We start from the raw sequence: 24,114 nt of genomic DNA, 5'->3' as shown, positions 1-24,114 counted from the left end.
CATACGTCTATAGTATAAGTGACCGGCCGTGGTGGTTTAGTGGTTTTGGCGTTGCGATGCTAAGCACGAGGTCGCTAGAACAAATCCCGGCCACGGCAGCCACATATCAATTGGGCCGAAATAAAAAAAAAAAAAAAAACGTGTACCGTGCATTGGGCGCGCGTTAAAGAATCCTAGGTCAACAAAATTAGCCTATCAAGCAGCGCCCCACTAAATTGTGACTCTTAATCAGACCGTGGTTCTGGCACGTAAAACCCCAGAATTTCCTTTTTTTTTTACATTTCTACAATATCAATGGATGCTCAACTATTATAATTGTTGCTGGCTTTGGTACTCACTCACATTCATGCGCACACCCACTCATACTCAGCAAAACTCACTCGCATTCACGTAGTCCTTTTCATTCACACTTACTGGTACTCATTCATACATACTCACGCCCATTCACGATCGCTGACACTCACTTGGGTCATACACGGGTCCAATAAAACTCACCGTCTCTGATGTTCGTTCGTACCCACGTTGACCACCACTCAAGCCTGTTCATGCTAAAGTTCACTTAAACTCACAGGCACCCTCTCCCTTTTACGCTCACGTTCACACCACTTCGTGACCAACACTTACACACTTTGTCACTCGCTATGCTCTATGCATGCGTGCGAAACAAGTGTGGTGCGAGTCAGTGAACTTGTGAGTGAGTGCACTGATCTATGGCTTTGACATCGCTCATAGTCATGTTATGAACAGTGGTCTCGCGACCGCTGTACGTAGTTGCACTGCTTACTTCTTTCTCCGTTTTTAGATATATAGCGTTCACTGGAAGAGCTTTGGGAAATAATGCAGTGGGAGTTATTTAAAGTTAAACAGCAAGTGCTCTCGCCACGATAAAAGAGAGAGATAGATCGATATAGACCATTAGATATAGACCGATGACTAAAGGCTGCTCCTGTATATAGGAGGAGTGACAGAAGCAACCTTTCCATAAAGGAACTGTCACGCGACTTACGTCTGCTTCACGCATTAGAAGATATTTGCTGTAGTTAGTCACCCCTATAGCGTTTCTTACTTACAACTTTCTGTTGAATATCAATTTCCTCTTGGCTGTTTGTATATGTCGATTGTTCTCGTGTGTGTAGTCAGTGGTTACTTCGACTATTTAGGGCTGAATGTCATTAAATTTCATGAATGCTCGCTCATTCGTTTCACTGGTTTGAGGACAGTACGGGCAAATATCAGCTGTTCAACATTGCCTGTAACATTTTGTTCTCCAACACATTCTGGAATTTCAAAGATTTCTAATGAAAGACGTAAAGGCTTTATGATTGAAACATTACTGTGATCACAAGAAATGTAAATATAGTAAAATGCGTTTTCCGGATGTATATATACGTGACAGCTTATCCGAATCGTTGCAACTTATTTCACAGTGAATTTACCCGTGGCACTAACGATCTACAAATGCAAGACCAACGTCGTTGTTAAACGTTAGGCATTGTGATTCCGCACTTTCTAGATATATAATGTTATACGTTCGAAATCATAGCCATATCTACTGCATGTCTTTATTTCAATATTGTTCAATAAAAGCTTTCTCAGCGAAGCTGTTTTGGCTAGGTTCTGGCGCATCTTGTCTCCATGGACATGGACCAACAATTTTTCAGACGTGGGCCAATCTCGAAGATAATGTATTGCCGGGCCGACCTGCGGCGAAGGTAAAGCAGGCGTTAAACACTTCCACTACGTGGGCCGATCCCAAAGATAGTACAATGCTGGGCCAACCCGCGGCGGAGGTGAAGCAGGCGTTAAGCACTCCCCATGCGTGGGCCCATCCCGAAGATTTTGCAATACCGGGCCGGCCTGCGGCGGAGGTGCACTTCGTCATAACAGCTGTCTCTTACCAGTACTCACGTACGGGGCAGAAAACTGGAGGCTTGCGAAAAGGGTTCTACTTAAATTGAGGACGACGCAACGAGCTACGGAAAGAATAATGGTGGGTGTAACGGTAAGGGATAAGAAAAGAGCAGATTCGGTGAGGGAACAAACGCGAGTTAATGACATCTTCGTGGAAATCAAGAAAAAGAAATGGGCATGGGCAGGACATGTAATGAGGAGGGAAGATAGCCGGTGGTCATTATGGGTTACGGACTGGATTCCAAGTGAAGGGAAGCGTAGCAGGGGGCGGCAGAAAGTTAGGTGGGCGGATGAGATTATGAAGCTTGAAGGGACAACATGGCCATAATTAGTACATGACCGGGGTAGGTGGAGAAGCATGGGAGAGGCCTTTGCCCTGCAGTGAGTGTAACCAGATTGATGATGACGATTATTATTATTATTATTATACGCACCTTCGCTGGTCATCCTTCCTCACAGAGTGGCGGGGCACTGAATTTTTTTTATGCGAGCACATAACCGTGATATTGCACAGTGCCAGCGCATCTTGTAAATAAGCACTTATATTTTGTGAATTATATTTTGTGAATTATATTTTGTGAATATTTTGGAGTTTTCGCACTTTCTGGTGAGCCCCATGCTATTTGGTACCCGCAATTAGGATACAACGATTTCTTGTAATGCTTTAAAAGTCTTCGTTTCAGGAATCTTCGAACTCTTTTTAAAGGTTGTGCTCTTTATCAGCAAGTGCTTAGGCACACCTAAAAATGTGGTTTGGGGGCCGCTACAAAGAGGATGACCCTGCTGACTTCAAAATGTCAGAAGTATGAAATTATGTCAGTTGCATTTTTATAGTAAAAAAAAAAAATGTCGTAGTTTCGCCCCAAAGGCGTAGTCTCGCATGTGATAGCAAATTAGTAGACTGCTATACGAAGTAAGGATACTAGTTGTATCGGCCGTATAAACTTGGCAACTTCGGCTTACTAATTAACAAGCGTACATGGTGTCAGCATGCATCGGCATACAGGAACACATCACACTCGGTGACCGCGGACACTCGCTGTCAAAACGCTGAAGTGAGCACGCGCAACAGCAGCAGCAAACGAAGTGACTTTCGTGCTGTCTATCGCTTCAACGCAAACAGCGGGGAGAGACAGCACGCACAAAGATATGAGCCGCGTGCAGATCGCTTTCACGGTAAGGCGTGCGACCGCGCGCCGCCGCTCTAAGTACGCAGTTGCTGGCCGAGTAGAAGCCGCACTCCGCTCCCCAACTCCCTGCTGCGCTGCCTCTCCACTTTCCTCCGCTTCGCGCGCGAGATGGAGCCGCGATCGTCAGTTTCCCTTGCGCCCGGTCGCGAAATACGCATTTACTGCCGGCGCCCGACGCCGTCCCTCCTCTCCCTCCGTCCCATCCACCCACGGCCTTTTGCGCGACGGAAGACAGCGCGTTTGCTCTCCGCCTTCCTCCCTCGTTGCGCCAGATTGAGCTGCGATTTTCGGCTCCCCTCGTGTGCTTTCACTCGCACATACAGTATAGGGCGTGCGGCGACGATTTTATCGCTCTTGGATTTTGTACGGAACATCGCGGCGACGGTGTCGCCGACGGCAAGATGCGCCTGGAGTGTCCATATAATTGGTATCGCAATACAGTTTGGCAGCATGTTACACTCCTAGTAGCACGTGAAGGCGAAAGCCTGCTGCACACTTGGTAATGCGCGGTCCCGCATCGTCGCGTTGCTGCCTTCTTCGGCTCGTTTTCAACGCTTAGCTGCGGCTCCGCGCGCTCGTACAGCGGGGTCACACTCGTGCGAGCGATGTTACTCTTCGATTTTACATTGCATCCTCTAAAGCAGAGGATTGAAATGCATGCCGTTGTGTGTGTTGTATGGGCGATTTCAATGAATGAATTCCCTGTTCGCTTCACTTTGGTGAGCACTTGTAGACTCAGACTCACAGCTCACAGGGGTATGAGCCTTTGATTACGGGGTTTGAGCCGAATGAGAAGGTCACTTTTTTTGTGCCACTCGACTAGACGCCACGTTTCTGTACGTTGTAAGCGCAGTTGCAGTGAATGTATGTAGTGCACGCTTCACTTTGATGAATGCTTGTAGCCTCTGCATTACGAGAGGGATGAGCCATTGCATTCTTTCCTTGCTTACGGGGGGGGTATGAGCCTGTGCTGATAATGATAGTTTTTCTACCAGTGGACTGGACGAAGAGTTTTTTTCCAAGGCCATAGCCCTAAAGGACCACAATAAAGTTCACCCCTCCATCCATCGGGGGTATGAGCCACTTAAGGTTCTCGCCTTAATAACGGTTCTGCACTTTTACCTCTGCTGTTTTGGTGCAGGACCGTCCCGTCAACGGCGCCGCACAAACCTGGCAAAAAATATCAGACGCATAAAAGTCCGAAAGCAATTAGCGCTCGCACCGTGGCCCCTTCAAATGCGAACTTGGCGCTCCACGGCAGACCAATGACTGCTTCTATTTTGCTTATTGCATGAGAAGAAGAAGGCTTCACTTCTGGGCGCTATCGCTCGCACTTACGTTGAAGCAGACTGAACTAAATGAAAAAAATTGGTAAGCCAGGATATACGTAGCGAAAGCTAAGGCATAGCATGGTTAGCCTTGGTTAATCTTGACTGCAAGTCCAGGTTAGTCTGGTTGTCTAGATATGTTGGCGCGTTTAGCCAGTCGTTCGACACGCTGTTCGTCTGTTTCCTGTGCGATTCGTTCCCTCTTCATCTCGTTCCGATGTCGTGTCCAGGCCTCCTCCTGCTTATCAGAATTGTCGACGTCCATACTGCCGCCTTAACTGCGGTTGGGGCGCACGCGAGCTCTCTTTTTCAATCCTCCGACATGTTATCAGGCATGCGACGCAGCTGGCGAAGCGAGCGGAGGCGAGCGCAACGACGAGGAACGCGGCGTGACGTCATACCAAACGGCGGCGGTGGAAAGGCGCGGCGCTGCGCAGCGGGGGAACACCTGTGGCTCGGTGCTACTAGTGGCGCATGCGCAGTAGTGACTAGGGAGCGAGAGAGAGAGAGAGAGAAATACCCGTGGCGAGGCGCGCGTTGTGACGTCATTTGCCTCCTCGGAGCACCGCCACGGCGAAATCGCAAGTTCGCGGCCAGTAAAGCTTGCGCTTTAAGAAATTGAACGTCCGGCACATAAACGCATAAGTCAAATAGACGAAGCGATCAATAATAATATTTGGGGTTTTACGTGCCAAAACCACTTTCTGATTATGAGGCACGCCGTAGTGGAGGACTCCGGAAATTTTGACCACCTGGGGTTCTTTAACGTGCACCTAAATCTAAGCACACGGGTGTTTTCGCATTTCGCCCCCATCGAAATGCTGCCGCCGTGGCCGGGATTCGATCCCGCGACCTCGTGCTCAGCAGCCCAACACCATAGCCACTGAGCAACCACGGCGGGTCGAAGCGATCAAGGCGGTAGATCAAAAGCTACTATAAAACTTTGGACAGAACGCCTGTGGTTCCGGCAGTAGTAGCATTATTCCATCGGACTTTGCAAAACGCGGTACAGTATGTCTAGAACACGCTGTGGCGTTTAAAGCCACGTGACGCTTAGAATTTTGGACACCTTAAGCAGAGTACCTGGTCGTTTAAGTTGAGGAGTCCATTCTTTAGGTTGTTGTTCAGCAGGTGAGCAAGATGTCAAGATGTAAGCGGTGGTCTTTAAAGCATTTGATGTGCGGCTTGCGAATTACTTGAATGCAGATAATTGCAAGCGCTTAGTTTTTCAGTATCCTTGAGCTTCTACTCGCTCTATTGCTCCTTGTTGCACCTGTCCCGTCACCGCCCGAACAAAACCCTTCGTGTGATTTTTTTCCCGTTTAGATCTCCACGCCGTATAATGTCACTACGAAACTAAATATAAGCATGCAGCGCCGTTTCATAGAGATACTGCAATAGTGACTTATAAAATGTGTTGTCAATAATCTACCTTTCATAGTCTTCAGCTTGATCGCTCTTCAGTTTGACATCTTTAAATACACTTTTGCGAATTGGCTTTGTCCCACGGCACGTCCAAAGTACATATGGCGGCTAGCCGCTGCAGACACAGAAGCGGCAGCGCTTCGGACACGGAACTATGTCTTCTTATGGTTGACCCCAATCACAAGTGAAGGCTGGTGTAAGCGCTGCCCGGGCACAAAGTGTCCGGAGATAGTCTTCTTCCACCCGAGAAAGATTGTGGGGAGGGCAGCATAAAGATGGGAGGATGAGCGCAGGCGTGTCACGCCGGAGGTTGAATTTTCTGGCAACAAAAACAGAGCAGGCGTCAGAGGAAACGCAAAGAGGGTGAGTTACGGTTGTGGAGAAAGAGTGAGCATTGCGGTCCACAAAGTTATTGCGGTGACCATGACCATGTGTCTGCACCCAGTGGAAAGTAATAGTTCACACGTGTAGAATTTGGAATTTTGTGTACCTTCTCAGAAATACACGACATTTTTGTTACTTGTCTGAGATGCTGACCTGCGCCGAGGATGGCAGTATAGATCTTGGCTTCGTTGATGTTAGGCAAGTTGACAAGGGTTTCTATCCCATTGTGTATAGCCTGCAGCTCAAATAATAAGGGGTCTGCGAGTGGCTGTGAGTGGCTTGGACCTCAGGGTGTGTAGGACTTGAGAAGGCTATTTGTCCTCATTTTGAGTTATGCGCCGCGTCCGTGTATATCACACAGCGTCCCGTATGTATGGTCGTTTCAGTTCTTGTGGTTGTTTGAGCCCGCCGGTTTAGCTTTGTCATCTTGTTGTTGGTTAGCGGTGTAAACTATCATGGTGGAAGATTGTCGAAGTTCGTGGTCATGACCCAGTCTACGTAGAAATAAGAATGAAGGACAGCGACTGTCAGTATGTGGCATCTTTTAGGCTGTCTTGCGTGCTCTCGCTGCTCAATGAGCGCTCTTGTCGTGTTGACATAGGTGTTCGACGAGGTAGGGTCATAATTGCCCTCATGGTACTTCTGTTGATAACCTCAAGTTTGCCCCATTGTTGAGCAGTCAGTCGTAGGAACTGCGCTTGATATATAATGCGATGCTAAGACAGAGCGCACGATAGAACGAGTCACGTCAATGCGAGCTCCATCACTCCGTGGCGCAATTCTGCGAATCATGTGAACTGTCCCCGCTGATTTCTTGCTTAAAATTTTCATCCACTTCAAGCTAGACCCTGACTGGTGAGCTTCCAGGCCAACAACCCGCAGCTCTTCATTCTCAGGAATCAGAGATGAGCCAATCTTGAGATGGAAGTCGCTATCGCAAACTGAATTTCTGCCCTGTTTCAAATTCAGATTCAAATTCAAATTCTTTATTTATCCTTGAAAACACAATAAACGTGTGTCCAGTACTGTTTGGACCCGTAGCCATAGGCTAGTTATGGGTCCAAGAAATGAAATTCTATAATGCAGACACTTCGTCATATGCACAATAAAAACGAGGGGGATATATACATAATACAAATGACAAAAGGAAAGCATAACAAGGAACAGTAGCTTCAATTCAAAAACATCGTGCATGTTATATTACAATAATAAATGCGATGCGAACAGCAGATAGATGTCTTTTAACATGTTTAATGCATGCGCTGAAAAAATTTTTTAGCTTTAGTGCAAAATTTTGAGCGTATTTTATTTCTTGTGGAAGAGTATTCCATATCTGAACACCAATGAAAGAGAGCCGTCGTTCTCCGTAAATGTTGTGCGTGGGCGGTAGAATAAAGTTGCTAATAATACATTTCTGGTAGTACGCGATGATGTATGGACGAGGGAGATGTGGAAGGGGTGGTTGTTTCTTACGATATTGTTTACGAGAGTTGCTGTTTTTAGGAGGCGTAGTGTATCGAAGGGTAATATGCGTAGGTCGTGGAATAATGGGTTGCTGGGGTGATCCTGTTTAGATTGGGTTATGATTCGTAATGATCGTTTCTGCAATTTTCTGATTGGCTGGAGATAACTATTGTAGGCCCATCCCATGACTCCAGACAGTATGAGAGATGACTGTGGATAAAGGAGAAATATAAAATACGTAATGTACTTGTGTCAAAAAAGTCACGTGCGTGAAGCAGTTTATAGCAACCCGATGCCACCTTCGCCCCCATTGCTAATAAATGGTTTTGCTAGTGCAGGTGTCTATCAAAGATTACGCCAAGATATCTAAACACGGAGTATATTCTAGTAGAGAACTTTCAGTACTAATGTTTACAGAGTTGGCATCTACTTGTTTTCTACGAGAGTGAAATATAGTATTTTTTTTCTTGATATATAAAGTAAGCTTGTTCGCTGGAAACCGTTTCGAAACGTTTGCCAAATCTAAGTTTGCTTTGGACTTTATTTCCTCGATGCTATTGCCTGTAATTATTATTGTGGGGTCATCTGCATACATCAGCATTTCTCCAAATTTTAAGACACGTGGAAGGTCGGAAACGTATATAGAAAAAAAGCATGGGTCCCAAAACAGACCCTTGGGGCACGCCTGTATGAATACGTTGTGGTGACGATGAGACATCATTTATGACAACTATCTGATGATGTTCATTGAAGTAACTAGAAAACAAATCGAAAATCCATTCCCGAAAACCGTGGTGCTTTTGCTTGTACAAAAGGATGGAATGGTCGACCATATCGAAAGCCTTTTTTAAATCGAGAAAGACTACGGCTACAAGTCTGTGGTTATTTAAAGCACAATTTATAATGTGGGCTAAAGACTGCACCGCTGATCAGGTTGAATGGTTTGGCCAAAAACCATGTTGCTGTAGGCAAATTATGTTGTATTTGTGTGCAAAGCTATTGATTTGATTCGCAAGGATTTTCTCGAAAAGTATATTAATGGCGCTGAGCACGGATATTGGTCGATAACTAGAAGGACTTGAGCGATCGCTGTCCTTGTATATTGGGACAACTCGGGCTGTTTTTAGCGACGTTGGGTACGTGGCGGTTTCAAGTGAGTGATTGAAGACGTGGCATAATATTGGACCTAGAATATCAATATCTTCTTTTAACTTACGTACTGTAATTTCATCTGTACCTGCAGCTTTATTACTATCCATAGTTGCTAATGTTGAGTGTATGTCGTTATGTTCAGTGTCATCCATACGAAAGGAATTTGAGAGTGGGCTTGGTAACAAAGAGTTTATATCTGTATTATTTACATTTGTACCTGAAGAAATTCCAACGGTAGTAAAATATGAATTAAAGCTGTTTACAACATTCTGATCAACCACGTCAGGAAACGTCTGTTTGTGTGGCTTGCCTATAACACTATCGACGATTTCCCAGAGTTTTTTAGACTTACCGGAGCTCTTTTCAATTAAACGTGTACAGTATTCTTTTTTTTCGTGTGCGCATAACTACCACAGATTTATTGCGTACCCTTTTGTACTGACCCAAGTAATAGCTGTTATCCTTATGCTGTTTCCATTTATGATACCAACAGCCCTTCTGCTGCAATACTGCTAAAATCTGCTCCGTCATCCAGGGTGAGACGGGCAACTTATATGAGCGAGCAGATGTCTTAGTACTGCTGCTAGTTTTAACGCAATTGCTGGCAACATGTATGCAGCTGGATTTCTGTCTCTATATCTGGAGTCCAGCGGATTGCATGTATTCGTGTAACACATGAAAACTTTTCTGCGGTTGTTTACATTTTACCTCAAGGTCTCTGTGAGCGGACAGTGTGACGTCGTCGGCATAAATTAGAAATCTTGTATTATCAACGTCCTGTATATTAAACGCTAGACGCATGAAGGCAATACTAAATAGTAGTGGTGCCAGAACAGAGCCTTGTGGTAGCCCACGGTTTAATGTAAAAGAAGCGAATTTCTGCCCGTTTACACGTACAGAAAATGTTCGGTGGATTAAGAATGAGAGCGCTAATTCCTTCACCTGAAGTGGAAAGCCGAACATGTCCATGTTTCGTAGAATGGTCCCGTGATTTACATTATCGCGCGCTTTGGCTATGTCAGTGGCCACCACAGTGAGCAGCAAGGGACTGTAAAGTGAGACGCGCAGGAATGCATCTGCCAGCATAGCTCGGCCATCTTCCATACCTACGGATGGCCTGAATTCGATCTCAGCTGCATGGTATTTACGGTTGTGTTAAGGGCCGCCACGAGAGCCGAGCAGCCAGCATTCGCTCAAACAATTTGCAGATCGTTGGCGTCTGAAAAATTGGCCGGAGAGCTTCAGAACTTGTTGGCGGCTTTCCTGCTTTAGGTATGGGCACCACTACGGAGTTTCTCAACTGAGGCAGGAGAGATCCGTTTCAAGTCTTTCTAGTCTGCATCTAGCCGTTCTTTCAGACCTTCAGGACTACAATATCTGTACGAAGATGTGCAAAGGGCTCTGTACAGGTTCCGAAATGCCAATGCATGTCTCTGGCGCCGGTCAGTGAACCATATTACCAATTGTAATATGTTTGTTCAGCCAATTTCGAAGTAAATACCTTATCATACATATGTAAAAGGCGTATAGTAGCGGTCTTTGCCTGCGAGGCTGAAGTGCTCTTGCACATGGTAAAGCAGAGGTTAAAAATTTTACTAAGAAAAGATCCTGAAATCTGCCTAAGATTTTAACATCTGGCTTGTTACTCGACATGGATACTTACGTGAGAAGGAATAGGAGGTGAGGATTGGATGATGGCACTGTATACAGTGGGTAAGTGCGCAAACATAAGTCTACTAAGGTGACTGGATTTCTTCAAGTTTCACGCATCAGGAGGTGGAGCATGCACATAACTTTCTAGGTTTTATTTGTTTAGCTCTTCGTCTCTCTCTCTCTCTCTTCCCGCAAAGAGCTTTTAAGAAACCAGCACTAGACGGTGGAGCATGGGAAGTCTTATTTTTGATAGCCTCTTTTTCGGTAATGCTACCACCATTCCCGCACAGCGCCTTCCTTCTTTTTCTCTTCCCCCATGCAGAGCGCAAGAAATGCCGGGAAGTGTGGCCCAATGTGACCTCAGAGCGCGTGTTCAACGTGTACCTGGACGTGACGCTCTTCCTGCTGCCGCTGGTCATCATGTCGTTCGTGTACAGCTGCATCGGCGCCACCCTCTGCCACGGCATGAAGATCGACAACAAAAGTACGCTGTGCTGCTGCTCGCTAGTCCACCGGGCCTTGGCGCGCCGATGCAGGGGTTGCGCCGCCCCAGCTCCCGAAACCGAACAGCACCCCTCAAGTGAGACTGGCACAGATATAGCTTCGCTGGCAAGATCCCTCTCCGTACTAACCCGACAATAACAAACTCATCCGCCTTGGCGGCATCCTCACATCGTCCCCGAACTTTCATGCATGTATTGGGCATGCGCCAAACAACCCCGAATTTGCACGTTGCTGTACGTTCAGCTTTAGTCGTTCAGCAATCCCCTCCAAGCACAACCAACGTTAGTCTCGAAGAGTTAATTAATTTTTTTTGTCTTCCTTCGAATATGCTCGGTGACGCCGCACAAGAAGAGATACCCAACCTCGTGTTTCACAATAACTGTCGAAATAGACTTGTACAAAAAAAAAAGAGAGACACAAGAAGCCGGGAAAACTGAGAAAGTGAGAAAAACACTGGGAAACGAAATTTGCCCCGAGCTCCCACGTTTGCTTGTGCAGCATTTATGCAGCGGTAAAACCCGAAATGTACACTGACTACTTCCAATCAGTACAAAACGAATTGCCCCTGTGCATTTATAAACCAGACGAAAAAAAAAATGCAGTCGCTTACAGATGGCCACCGTGGATTCTCTAACTTCGCAGTAATAACAAAGTGCTCAGCGACAGCGAGCTTCGTAGAACATTGTTTTTCACTATGCTCTCGATAAAAGCAATACTACTAGTACGCGTAAGCCTGCGTGGTAAGCTGATATGTCATGTTGGCATGCTGTCAACTGGCATGCTGAGTTGGTATTCTCAACATCAGTAGCTATTAAAAACAATAAAGAATGATAGGGTAAAAAAAGCAGGACAAATGAGACGAACAAATGTTTCTATGTGCGGCCACATTTTGCTTTTTTGAAGTGTGAAGCAAGCACGTCGCTCTCCAGGGTGTCGCTGGGATTCTCTTCCTTCCTGGCACAAATGTCGTTATAAGACATCGAGTGTCTTACTTGATGAGCGGCACGTTCTCTTTCCATCAAGTTTCACTACGGCGCAAACTTCCGGGGCGCCCAGACGCTATCGATTACCGTCGGCAACATTCGTCCCCGACGCAGCCACAAATAGAGCTATACTACAGGAGCTGGCTTCCAAGTAAGCGTTATTTCAGGAATCGGAGCGAGGTTAAGAGGGGCTTATGTAATTAGTACCACGGGGCGACTTTCGTTGCTAGTGAAAAGAGCATTGCAATGGGTCGTCCTATTTTATTTCATCGAGGGTGTACGTTGCCGCCGTGTTTTTTTTTTTTTCTGTCTCTCTCTTTTGTTCTTGAACGTGAACACAAATTTTTGAAGCGGCAAAACGCTGCGAAATAATAGGAGCTCGCCCACGCCTATGCGTTTTTTGATGGAAACAATGATAAAAGGATATTCACAGTAGCCTCGCATTGACCACCTAGCACTAGTACACAAAGCTCCAGTGTACCATAATCTCTATCAACATGATTAACTTCACCCCGCATAAAGCAGACCTCTCCCAGAAACCTCAAGTGGCCCTTGTTTTGCGTGAGTGGAACCCATCCTATACACCAACAACCCTTCCAGCTCCCAAGTTAGGTAACTCGACCAAATACCCTGCCTACTCTGGCTGCGCATCCCTTGATTTCGTATCCATTCTATTCGTCCAAAGACCGACTACACCCAATGTGGTGTGTACACCAGTACACCTAATGCATCGTGCATGCCCGACGTCCACCATGTACATCCATTAACAAGTGTGAGTGATCCCTTCTTGAGGCACGTTACTGTCGAGTGCATTAATATTTACTTTGTACATAGTGTGCCTTATTTATAAGCCTCAGCATCGGAGTTTATATTATCTGTGCAGTGTACAGTGAGCTGCATGCTACAGCCACCATTTCATTTCTTACTCTATCGAAAAAAAAAGAAAAATGCCCAGACAAAGATGCCTTTTTTTTTTCTGTATGGAATCGGCATGGGGGGGGGGGGGGGGGGTAACATCGGAAGTTTCCTCATTATACACACAGCACCGAGCACTGCCCTACACCACGTTTCTTGAAGCTATGCTTTGGTAGCACAAACGACTGTCGCTCTCCCTCTCGCTTCGCATTTTTCCAGTAATGTGTGTGGGTGGGTGGGTGTGCGTGCTTGCGTGCGTGTGTGTGTGTGTTTACGTGCGTGTGTGTGCTTGGAAAACTTTATTGAAGAAGAGGAAAAATAACTTAAAAAGAAAGGCTGCCTAAGGGCGGGGCCCTTGGTCCAGGGCTCCACTGGCGCGGGCAGCTCGCTTAGTAGTAATGACACTATGATGGTGTTTTCCTTGTGGTTGTAACTGCCTTGTACTGTACGTGCAGCTTGTTGCCTAGTGACTAGTTGATGTTTGCCTTCCTTACGCAGAATATGCCGAACACCGCGGTTGAATTCAAGGATCACGGGCGATGCCAACTGTACGCCTCTTCTCTTGTCTGAGCAGAAGTCGCGATATAGTCGTATGTTATCTGCAATGACGAAAGTAATATAAAGAAATTCATCAAAGACGTTGGTGAATATTAACGACAGCTTTTTTGTGTGACCTGCGGTATGTCCCCATGCCATTCCCCATGCCACGAAACCATGTGGGCACATGAGCAGACACAAGACACAAGTGGCACTCCCACTGCCAGCTACAATGACAGACGATACCACCACACAGTACATCTTATAATCACAGCGCATCGAAACTCCGTAGCAATCCCCACTGTCCCTCGTAGCCCGGCTGCAACTTCGTTGCACTGGATATCCATCAACAGCAGCTCTCGACATGGAGGTGTCTATTGCGGATGGGCCGCTATGGAGGCAGCAAAAATCTATGCCTTTAAAAGTAATAAACACTGTGATAAGGTAGAGTACGATTACATTTAGCTCGTGCACACTTAAAACGCGCAAGATAGTGCCGCAAAGTGGCTACAAGCTGCACAGCGCATTCAAACGAGACTACATGCCGCATACAAACAAAATAATCGTAGGACACGTTATCGTACTGTTAGTCAACAGTTCAATGATGGCAGAAATGAAGAAAACGTTTTATGCAGTTTTTTAGAGATCAAGTCCAGGCCTTCACTAAGGAAATAATGGTACATACGTTGACCCGGAGACCTTCCAGTTTGCCAGTCTACAATGAGACATGAGAAAACGAGTATAGAGAAAGCAGAAGTGGAAAGAAAGAAAGAAAGAAAGAAAGAAAGAAAGAAAGAAAGAAAGAAAGAAAGAACCAGTCTCATAGAGTGTAATGAAGCGCGAACAAGTTAGAATTAACTATACAGTACGTTCACCCCTCCTAGCCACTTTGAGCGATGTAGGCACGATGTCTGCAACCTAATTTCGGGTGAGTGGATAGCTGTCTGAGCGAAATGGCACTCTCAAGTTATTACTCGTAAGAAGTGCTCCGCTGTAGACTCTCCTGCTCGCGTTGCATTCGACCTCCTCAGCAAATTGCTCGCTTCGCGACGTTATTCTCACTATAGCGCGGAGTGCAGTATCGGCTTCACGCTCTCTTATCTCTCTTATGGGGGGGGGGGTGCGTGAAGCAGCTTCTGGCGCAGGCTGGCCGCAATGGTTCCCGGGCGGCAATGACCCCTAGCGTGAATCGACGTTTTTCTGCCACAGGGATGAGATCCACTCTTATTCGCGTGCCAGCTTCGCGTTAATGTCATTTCGTAAATAGCGGCAGCTTGTATCGAACATTTCTTTCGTCGTGTTGCTGTCGCCGTTTGCCTGAATCTTGCACAACGTCAGACGCCAGAGTGGTCACTGTTACTCAGAAAACTTGAGGAAAGAGTGACGACGTATAAAAAGCACGCGCAGCTGGCATTTCACTGGAGACGCGGTACTTGTTGCTTGTGAGACTGGCATTTGTAAGCTAAGATTGTCCAAGTGCTTTTCTAGTGCTTGTTTGAATGGACACTGTAGAGAATTATAACGTACGTTAACCCGTAGTAGTAGATACCGTATTTGATGCGGGCTGTGGCAATTTCTCTCAATGCGATCAGACGCCTTGTAACGCAAAAAAAAAGAAATAAGAGAAAGCAATAACGAAAGACGTATAGCCATGCCACCTCCATCTTCTTGCAAACAGCGCCTCCGTATGCCTGTACAAGTTGGTCCTATGAGTTTATGGCAGGTTCCAGTTGTTCTAATCGGCAGAAAACTGACACCGCGAATTTCTGCAGCGTAATGTATTCCTGCCAATTTCGACGTGAGAACTGCATGGAGTTTCACTGTCGAAGAGCATAACTGAAACCCTTAGGAGAAGACCATGAGCAAAACGACTGTTAACGCCTCACCGTCGTGCGAGAATGAAGCGAGTGCCTTTATCGAGACGTGTTCTCATTTCCTAAATGCTTGCTATAGATGGTGAGCCGTGTATACATTCGTGTTCCTTATGATCGTCTGCTTAAAGGCGTGACAGTTACGCTTTTCGGCAGATAACTTTCGGTTTTCCGGGTGAAATTGGCAGCAATTCATTACGCCGCATAAATTGGCGGCGTCAGATCTTTGTGCGGCTCGAACTGGTTATCAAATCCTCGGACGACAGACTTCCAGTCTTGCACTAGGATCGATCGTCTGACTGTTTCGGTAAATAATTAATATTATCACAGTAATGTCGGAAGAAGAGGACGCTGATGGTGGCCTTGGAGACGACGAGGAAGAGTTGAGTTATTTCGCTGCTCCAGGCTGGTTTCCTCCGCCACTAAAAGCTATTTATGAATAGCCGTACGCTTCTTCCTTTCCGTAACATCATAATCATCGTTTGCCTGCTTTCTACCGCGAATCACTTTAATATGTGCGCATCGTTGGTAAAAGCAATGCGAATTCAATTTACCAATATATATTCGCGCGAAGCTCCACGGTGCGCCGCACTCCCACTTCATTTAGGACTTTCTGTTATACAACCGCACCTTATTATTATTAATCATGCAATCACACATAAACTCCACGTACACGCATACAGAAAAGCCCGCGGCGGTGGCCTCGTGGCTATGCTGTTGCGCTGCTAAGCACCAGGTCGCGGGATCAAATACCAGCCGCGGCAGCCGCATTTCGATGGAGCCGAAATGCAAAAGCGCCCGTGTCCTGTGAATTGGGGGCGCGTCAAGGAATCCCAGGTGGTCGAAATTAATCCGCTATGGCGTGCCTCATAATCAAACCGTGGTTTTGCCACGTAAAACCCCGAATTAAATTAAATTCACACACAGAAAGACAAGGCGGCTGGCGATTGCGTCCCGAAAGGGACTTCACGTCCACTCGCTTGAAAGAAAGCAAAAAGGGAAAGAAAAGAAAAAGGAAGAAGAGAAAATCGAACTGCAATACGTCCTATCGCGCACAGAGTTTAGGCGGCTTGATCTTCCCGAACTGCGCTCTGTGATTTTCGGAAGGTCGAGCTTCAACTCGCATCGAGTTTCACAGAGCTGTGTTAATTCTTGTCAAGTATACGATCTCGACAGCACCTTGCTCCAGAATAGCCTTAGCATTCACCACTCTCCTACATGTTCATGAGAGTTGTTCCGCTTCATGTATTACCTTGACTCTATCCAGAAATTGTAGCTGTACAACAGTCTTGGAAGCAAACTTTAAGAAGAAACTTTCCTTGCCTATCCTCCCTGGTTTGGCATGGCTGCTGTCTGCATGCTGCGTTGTTCCGTGTCTCGTTGGGCACATTTGTGGATATACATGGGAAGTTTACATCTGCGCCGCGTGAGAGACCAGCAAGCGGGCTTATGCCGTGTGTCCCACCTAACGCTAGCCAAGCTATTTAAAGAAGAAACAAATTATAATAGAAACACAATGCAATATACGATTGTAAGACCTATACGGTGCTAGACAGGTCTTAGCATCGAACACCGTCGGTCTTCCACCGTATTTTCTGAATCTATTTTCCCCTCTTTAAACTGCTCGGATAAAGTTCGCTGGGACACCCTGTAACACCCTTGCTTCGCTGACTGAAAAAGTAGTCCAAGTAAGTGCGCCTCTGTTGCGCTTAATAAGAAATTGATCTCTGCATAAAACTTCAAATCGTAATGTCGGCTCACAGGTATCTTTCCAGCCCACCGACCTGTTGATAGAATAGCGAATTAAATTTAGCCCATTTACCTGATTTACTTGATTTGCTTTGATTTTACCCATACGGTATATGTCAAGGGGTGCGCGCACATTCTTGACCAATACTCGAGAACGGGTGAGTTTGCCCCTGTGACGCATTAGATGACACAAAATAAGGCATGAAAATTGCGTGAGGCCTTCGTGGTGGATTTTAGTATTGCTTGCCCTTTGAAGAAACGTAGCCGGCGTCAACCTTTCGTATAATTACGTGCTTTAAAAAAAAAAGCATTGCCCGAGATTACACGTCGCACAGGATAAAATTAAACAAAACGGGACGCATAGCCGTTAGTAAAGCATTCATTTCGCCGCTTCACTAAAGCTTCGCTTCACAGAGATTTCGACATGTGCGTTAAATCTGCATATTCTTCATTATCATCCTCGGCTCACTTGCTCGGGGGTACTCGCGCGGGCAATGCGTTTATCGCGCATCCCGCAATCACGGGAATCGCCGAGGCGCCTTATTGAAGTGCGGCTCCTACTATTATTTGAGGAGTGATGCTGCCAGGTGATTGGTGTAGAGCGGTGGAAGAATTTCCGAGTCGGTGCGCCTTTGGAAATGCCGGTTCGAGAATGAATGGCGCGCCTCGGGGGCCCCGCGACGCGCTCCCTCACCCACTGCAACGGCCGCCTTCGAGGCATGCCGAAGAGTTCTACAGCGTTTAGTGACATCTCATCCATCGGCCTTCCACGCGTTCGAAATCGAGCAGTTCTAAAGCACCGCCGGCTATATTGGACGGCAGAAACTCTCTTAATATCGGTAGACTAGACGAGCGTGGCGGAGACTCTCCAATGCCTGTGTCCAGGAATCCTACACCGGGTCCCTGCCCACACTTTACTCCCGTGCAGTCATTTCGCAGATTGCTTCGCTGGGTCTCCACTGCGCTGCTGAGCAGTTCCACAGATGCAATATGAGTTCAGGAAATTCGTGTAAGCGCCACTTGCCAAGCTTGCGGGAGATCTAAACATCCCTCCATCAGCTGCACTACGCGGGCGAACAGTGAATCCAATGGAAATTCGCGCACGCAGCCCCATAACCTATACACAGTCAACGGAGCAATTCTTCAGAAATGTTGCGCAATTTATGCAGAATTCTTACAAACACTGCGAAATTATTTGGGAATGCATGCAGTTACTGAACTGTGCACGGAAACGTTTCATTGTGTAACGGAGGCAATGTAGAGATTATCGGACTAGCAAGACGCAATTTCTTCTTGCGACTCCACTAAGTTTATTGTTATGCTTTCGTTCCCGTATGTTCTGTTCTCTGTAATGATCTCGCGCTGTGTAACTTGCGTGTTCCTTTAGCTGTTTCCGTTCTAAATGATTTTACCAATAAGTTTGTTATCACAAATATATTAAATCGTGTCGTGTAATTGTAGAGCATCAAGCTGACCGATTAGTTGAGTAAACACTGTGAATAAAGGCTCCGCCAGTTTTTAGCAGTGGATCATCATCATGATCATGATCATCATCATCATCATCATCATCATTAGTCTGGCTACGCCCACTGCAGGATAAAGGCATCTCCCATACTCCTCCAACTACCCCGGTAATGTGCTAATTGTGGCCATGTTGTCCCTCCAAACTTTTTAATCTCATCCGCCCACATAACTTTCTGCCGCCCCCTGCTACGCTTCCCTTCTCTTTGAATCCAGTCCGTAACCCTTAATGACCATCGGTTATCTTCCCTCCTCATTCCATGTCCTGCCCATGCCAATTTCTTTTCTTGATTTCAACTGAGATATCATTAACTCGCGTTTGTTCCCTTACCCAATCTGCTCCTTTCTTATCCCTTAACGTTACACCCATCATTCTTCTTTCCATAGCAAACTTGCGTCGTCCTCAATTTTAGTAGAACCCTTTTCGTAAGCCTCCAGGTTTCTGCCCCGTACGTGAGTGGATAGTGCATCAATTTCTTGATTTGACGAATGCTTACGGCCACGTTCAATAACATCGGATGCTTCCACGCCTCACTTCTCATGTAAAAAAAAAAATTATGTGCATTACTGACAAGTCTTACGTTTCCCTATGTGTTCAGAAGTGCTCTGTTCCCGACTATTGTTCGTTCATACTGAACAAGTAACGTACTGTGCGAAATACAAGAAGACAGTGCGCATTAGTGAGACACCATAGGGGCCGAATTCACAAAGCTTCTCGTTCGTAACTGCTGTCTGCCACTGGCCGGTGCCCTTCGCTTATAAAATGGCCTGTGTCAGGATTGGCTGGGAATTGACACTTGCGAACCGTTCCAGCCTAAAAATACTTTGCGAATACGGGCCTAGAACACTTCGCTCTATTCAGGTTTTCTTTCCGTCCCTTTCATTTTGCGCAATATGTTACTTGTTCAGTTGGCCAGTTGCTCCTTGTAATTCACTGGCAATCTGCTACGTTTATTTCGCACAAGAAGGCCCAATCGCGACATTTACACTCCATTTTTATTGGGATTGAGGTAGCTTTGGTGGTCTTGCCTTAATTTTCATGTTCCTGATTTCCTAATTCTGTCTATCTCTTACGGCACTCGTGATTTCTAAGCATGCAAACTCTGTTATGGAAATGTTAACCCTCTCTTAGGAACCGGTTGTTATTAGGACAAAGAAAATTGAATGCCGGATAAAAGATGGGGTCGTAGGTAATTTATCTTATTCGCACAGGAAAACCTGTACTTTGCCATTTGATTTTTTCTAACGACAGAAATTCAGGCTTTGCATAGAAGAACAGCATTCGAGCTTTATGGGACATCGTATTTCAGTGCTACGAGTAATGCCGACTTCTCGCAGCGAAACACTCTCTACGCGGTTTGAACCAACTTCTCATTTCATTTCATTTATTTACTCTCAACGCCGTACAGGCATTAGAGAGGAGTGGCAATAGTAAAAAAAAAGAAGAAAAAAATGGTTAGTGAGGTAGCACATTATCACAGATAGCCGACTTGAACACATCATGATTTGTAATAGCGATGATGGAGGCGGAAAGGCGGATCCAGTCTTGACTTGTTTTCAGAATGAAAGGTTCGAGGTATGCATCTTTTACGCTGAGGCATCCCAACTTTCATTCGATGATCAATATGGGTTGACAAATAGCTTGGAGGCGAAAAAAGTGTCATTTTTATGTCATTATTAGTGTAGCATATTTTATGAAACAGACATAAGTGGGAAATACGACATCTAGTAGAAAGGAGAGGAAGGTCAAGCCGGTTGCTTCATGCTAGAAACGCTGGGTTAGGGATAATAGTTAGAGAGGATAAACCTAGCTGAGCGGTTTTGAACTAATTCTAAGGACTATGTTAGCGAGATAGTGTACGGGTCCCATATGGGTGAAACGTACTCGAGTTTAGAACGCACGAGTGTTTTAGATGGTAATAGATTCCACGGAACGGGAGCGAGGCGGAAATTCCGTCGAAGAGAACCTAGGAAACTGTTAGCTTTGCTAATAACATGCTAGATATATTTCTACCAAGACAGGTTTTTAGTGATATGGAGGCCTAGAGTTCACGCAACTAATCGGCCAACTTGTTCCCCATAATCGCGCCACACTATGTAATATAATTGTGACAACAAACTACACTAATCGGTAAAATCATTTCGACCGGAAACAGCGAAAGGAACGCGCAAGTTACACACCGCGAGAGCATTACAAGGAACAGCACATACCATAACGAATAAACAACAATAAACCTTGTGGAGCTGTAAGAAGCAATAGCGACTCGCTCGTTCGACTATCTCTACGTTCCCTCCCTTCGATAAGAAAACGGTACCGTGCACAGTTCAATAACGCTGCATGCCGTCCGAATTAATCTATCGGTGTTTGTGAGAATTCCGCATAAATTTCGCAACACTTCTATAGAATCGCTACGTGGACTGTGTATGGATTAGGGGTTGAGTGCAGGCATTGCCGTTTGACTCCCTGTTCACCCGTGTGGTGCAGCTGTTTTGATCTCTCGCATGCTTGACAAGTAATACGGATTTCCTGAGCTCATAGTGCATCTGTGCAACTGCTCAGCAGCGCAGTGGAAACCCAGCGGTGCATTCCGTGAAAAGAATGCACCTGACTAAAGTTTGGGCAAGTACTCCGACGTGCGGTCGGAAGTTCAACCTTCAGCGAACCATGCAAAATAGCGGGGTATAGTTACGGAATTGTTATGAGAAGGCCAGTTTCGTATCAGGACTTCTACACGCTACTGCTGTGACAGTGATAATGACTAATGTTCAACTAATCATAGCATGAATCATGCCTGCCTTGCCTGTATATGCCTGTGCCGTCAGCCATACCATGGCCTGAGACAAAATAAAAAAGAAACACAGAACATTACTAGCGAAATTTATTGTTCGTCTTTTCTCTCTCTCTCTCTTTCCTCTGTTCTTTGCCTTCAAGAAGATGAGGAACTCATGTCGACGGCCGTGGTACACGAGGAGTACCACACTAACCCCAACATGCCGCAGCTCATGGCACCCCCCGACGTGGAAGCCAGGCTCCAAAAAATGCCAAGGAGACAGTTTATCTTCAGGGGAAACTACCGCAAGGTAGGCAGTGCGGAACGCCTTGAAACGCTTGCCTTTGTATATATACCGTGCGAAGGATGTAGATACTTGTAGGTATACGAAGCTTTGCAAAAACGATGCCGGGCATATTGCTTCACGCGAACACCTCCTTTCAGAGCGTCCGGTATTGATTAGATCAATATACGCGAGCTTTTTATAGTTAATAGGATTGCGCCCTTGGGTAGAACGCCTAGGGGGATTGTCCCGGTGTCGCGGGGGCGCCTCTTATTTTTCTTCTTTTAGCTGCTGTTGTCCACGTAATGGAGATGTCAGGCTCTCTGCGACGACTATCGGCAGACTCGTAGACGGCGTTTTATCTCCGTAAATCTTGGTCGAAGAAATGGGCCAGCCTTGGATCCTATATCAGAATGCAAGCTTTCTGGATTTCCGTTTGTATAAGATGAACTGCCGCAGTTCCGGTCGCCCACGTTGTTCTAGAGGCAAACTTGCATATAAGTACACATGATGCGGCCATAACCACTGTTTGAACCTACATGGCCGTCGGTCCGTAACCAAGAAAGCCCCCCCCCCCCCCCCCCCCCCCCCTGTGCACCGCCCATCGAGAAATGCTATGCGCCGCTAAACAAGCGCAGCGAGTGGCACGCGCACACTCTTGCAAGATAATAAATGTAGTCGGATTGGGCCTTGCCGCCTCAGGTTTTCGTTTTGTTGGCCCACTGCTCCATCACTTGGCGTCTACCTTCCTGCGAGAGCTTTCCCACTGTCCCTGAATGTTCAGTTTGCGCAACATGCAGTGCTCAGCGCGCAGTTTAACGCGGAGGCACTTGCGGTGACTTTACTCGGGGATTACAGGCACCCGTTGCGGCGTAGCCCAGTGGCAATGGCGTTGCGCTGCGGAGCTCGCGGTCTCGGGTTCATCCCGGCCGCAGCAGCCGCATTTCGACGGAGGCGAAAAGCGAAAGCGCGCGTGTGCTTAGATTTAAATGCGCGCTGCAGAACCACAGGTTGTAAAAAAAAAAAAAAAATTCCAAATTCGCGCGATGGCGCAGACAGTATCGCACGGCCCGCTGTGCGGCAAATGTGTTAAGCCAAGTTACGGCGAAAGAAAAATGTAGTAATCCACGTGCTGGAATCAAAACTTCGATCGAAATGTCTACTGATTTAACTTATGGGACGGAATAGTGCAAGCAACTTTGAGAATGCTCTTGCTCTTCGAGCTTCATCGTTGGTCCGTGAAAGGCTCTGCCTACGTTGTCACAAGCATTGGCTGGTTGTGAACGAAAGGAATCGCCCCAATATATCGCCCAAGGCCGATTAGTTTTGATAAACCAAGAACGTTTTTTAATACGTAAGATCCAAAAGACATCTGGCATGCTATGATAGGCGTGCTTTCTACGTCGAAATAGAACCCAGCTCACAGTTTGTAGAGATGGACGTTTAGAGTTCTTCCAGTATTTGCTATGGTCCCAGAATTTGTGTATCACCACTAGTCAGTCGTGTCTCAGCCATATCGAAACAAGCATATTCACGTTTGGGCGAGCAAGACAACCAAGTACAGAGAGCTGCTATTGCGCTGCTTGCATTGAGTACACTGGATTATGCCCATCAGTTTTGTTACGATCGGCTTTATGTCCACATTGAAGTAAGTTTCACGTTGTAAACAAGGTTTAATGGAACAAATGCTGATAAGCCTCGACCTAACCTTTGACAAGGCAGTAGCATATGTATGACTTCAAAATGGAAGTAACACGGTCGAAGTGTCTACTGTGCTGCGCATTACAATTTTCTTTTTTCTTTAAATGCGCACAAAGGACACTCATATTTCCAGAGCAAAACTTATACTCTTTAAGTCATGTGCCGAAGGCAAACTACTGTTTCATTGCTGCTTTTTTTACAGTATTGGGCACGTGCTGCGAAATCAAAGTAGTAAAATCTGCTATAAGTTTTATGATTTGCGCAGTATCAAGCTTATTGTGTTCACCTACACAGACCATTTTTGTTGTGCTCGCAGAGACGCGCTTTTCGAGCAGGATCGCATTCGCGATTCCATCAGTTCGCTGTTGAAAGGAAGTGCATTCTTTCGAAGTAGAATGCAGATGCCGGCCGGGCGGCTATATGATAGAGACATTACTGAATAGTTTCTGCGCATTGTTCCTGTGACAGTGTTTGCTTTCGTATAGCTCCTGCAGTTGAAGTATTATTCTGAGCAGGTTTGATGATCTATGCCTTACGCAGTAGCAGGAGCCAATCTCATGTGGTGTGTTCGCGGCACTGGCTCTTGAGACACATGATTGACACAGGAGACACGATCGCTGCGACAGGCGCGTTTTTTTTTTTTTTTTTTGCTACAGTATGGGACATTTGGGTACTGAAGTGGCCCCCCGTCCCAAAACTGTAGCTCAAAACGAACAAAAAAGAACACTTAATGAGAGCATAATATAAATTGACGTAATCAAAACTAAAATAT

At 46.1% G+C, this 24,114-nt stretch overlaps 1 protein-coding gene across 7 annotated transcripts in view; it reads left to right on the top strand.

Annotated features, from left to right (window-relative positions):
- LOC126537162 (cholecystokinin receptor type A-like) overlaps window positions 1-24,114 on the top strand; it is a 204,647-nt gene that overhangs the window by 143,186 nt on the left and 37,347 nt on the right. For 4 of the 7 annotated variants that reach the window (XM_050184337.2, XM_050184331.2, XM_055073757.1 and 1 more), the window contains exons 3-4: window positions 10,830-11,087; window positions 21,520-21,668. In XM_050184337.2, coding sequence (XP_050040294.1) covers window positions 10,830-11,087; window positions 21,520-21,668 — 407 coding nt within the window. The remainder of the gene's footprint in view (window positions 1-10,829; window positions 11,088-21,519; window positions 21,669-24,114) is intronic. The other 3 variants (XM_050184336.2, XM_050184335.2, XM_050184332.2) reach the window with 3 other exon arrangements.

The sequence above is a fragment of the Dermacentor andersoni genome, chromosome 4 (genome assembly GCF_023375885.2).
Source record: "Dermacentor andersoni chromosome 4, qqDerAnde1_hic_scaffold, whole genome shotgun sequence".
Classification (NCBI taxonomy): domain Eukaryota; kingdom Metazoa; phylum Arthropoda; class Arachnida; order Ixodida; family Ixodidae; genus Dermacentor; species Dermacentor andersoni.
This window is presented reverse-complemented; position numbering and strand designations above follow the sequence as displayed.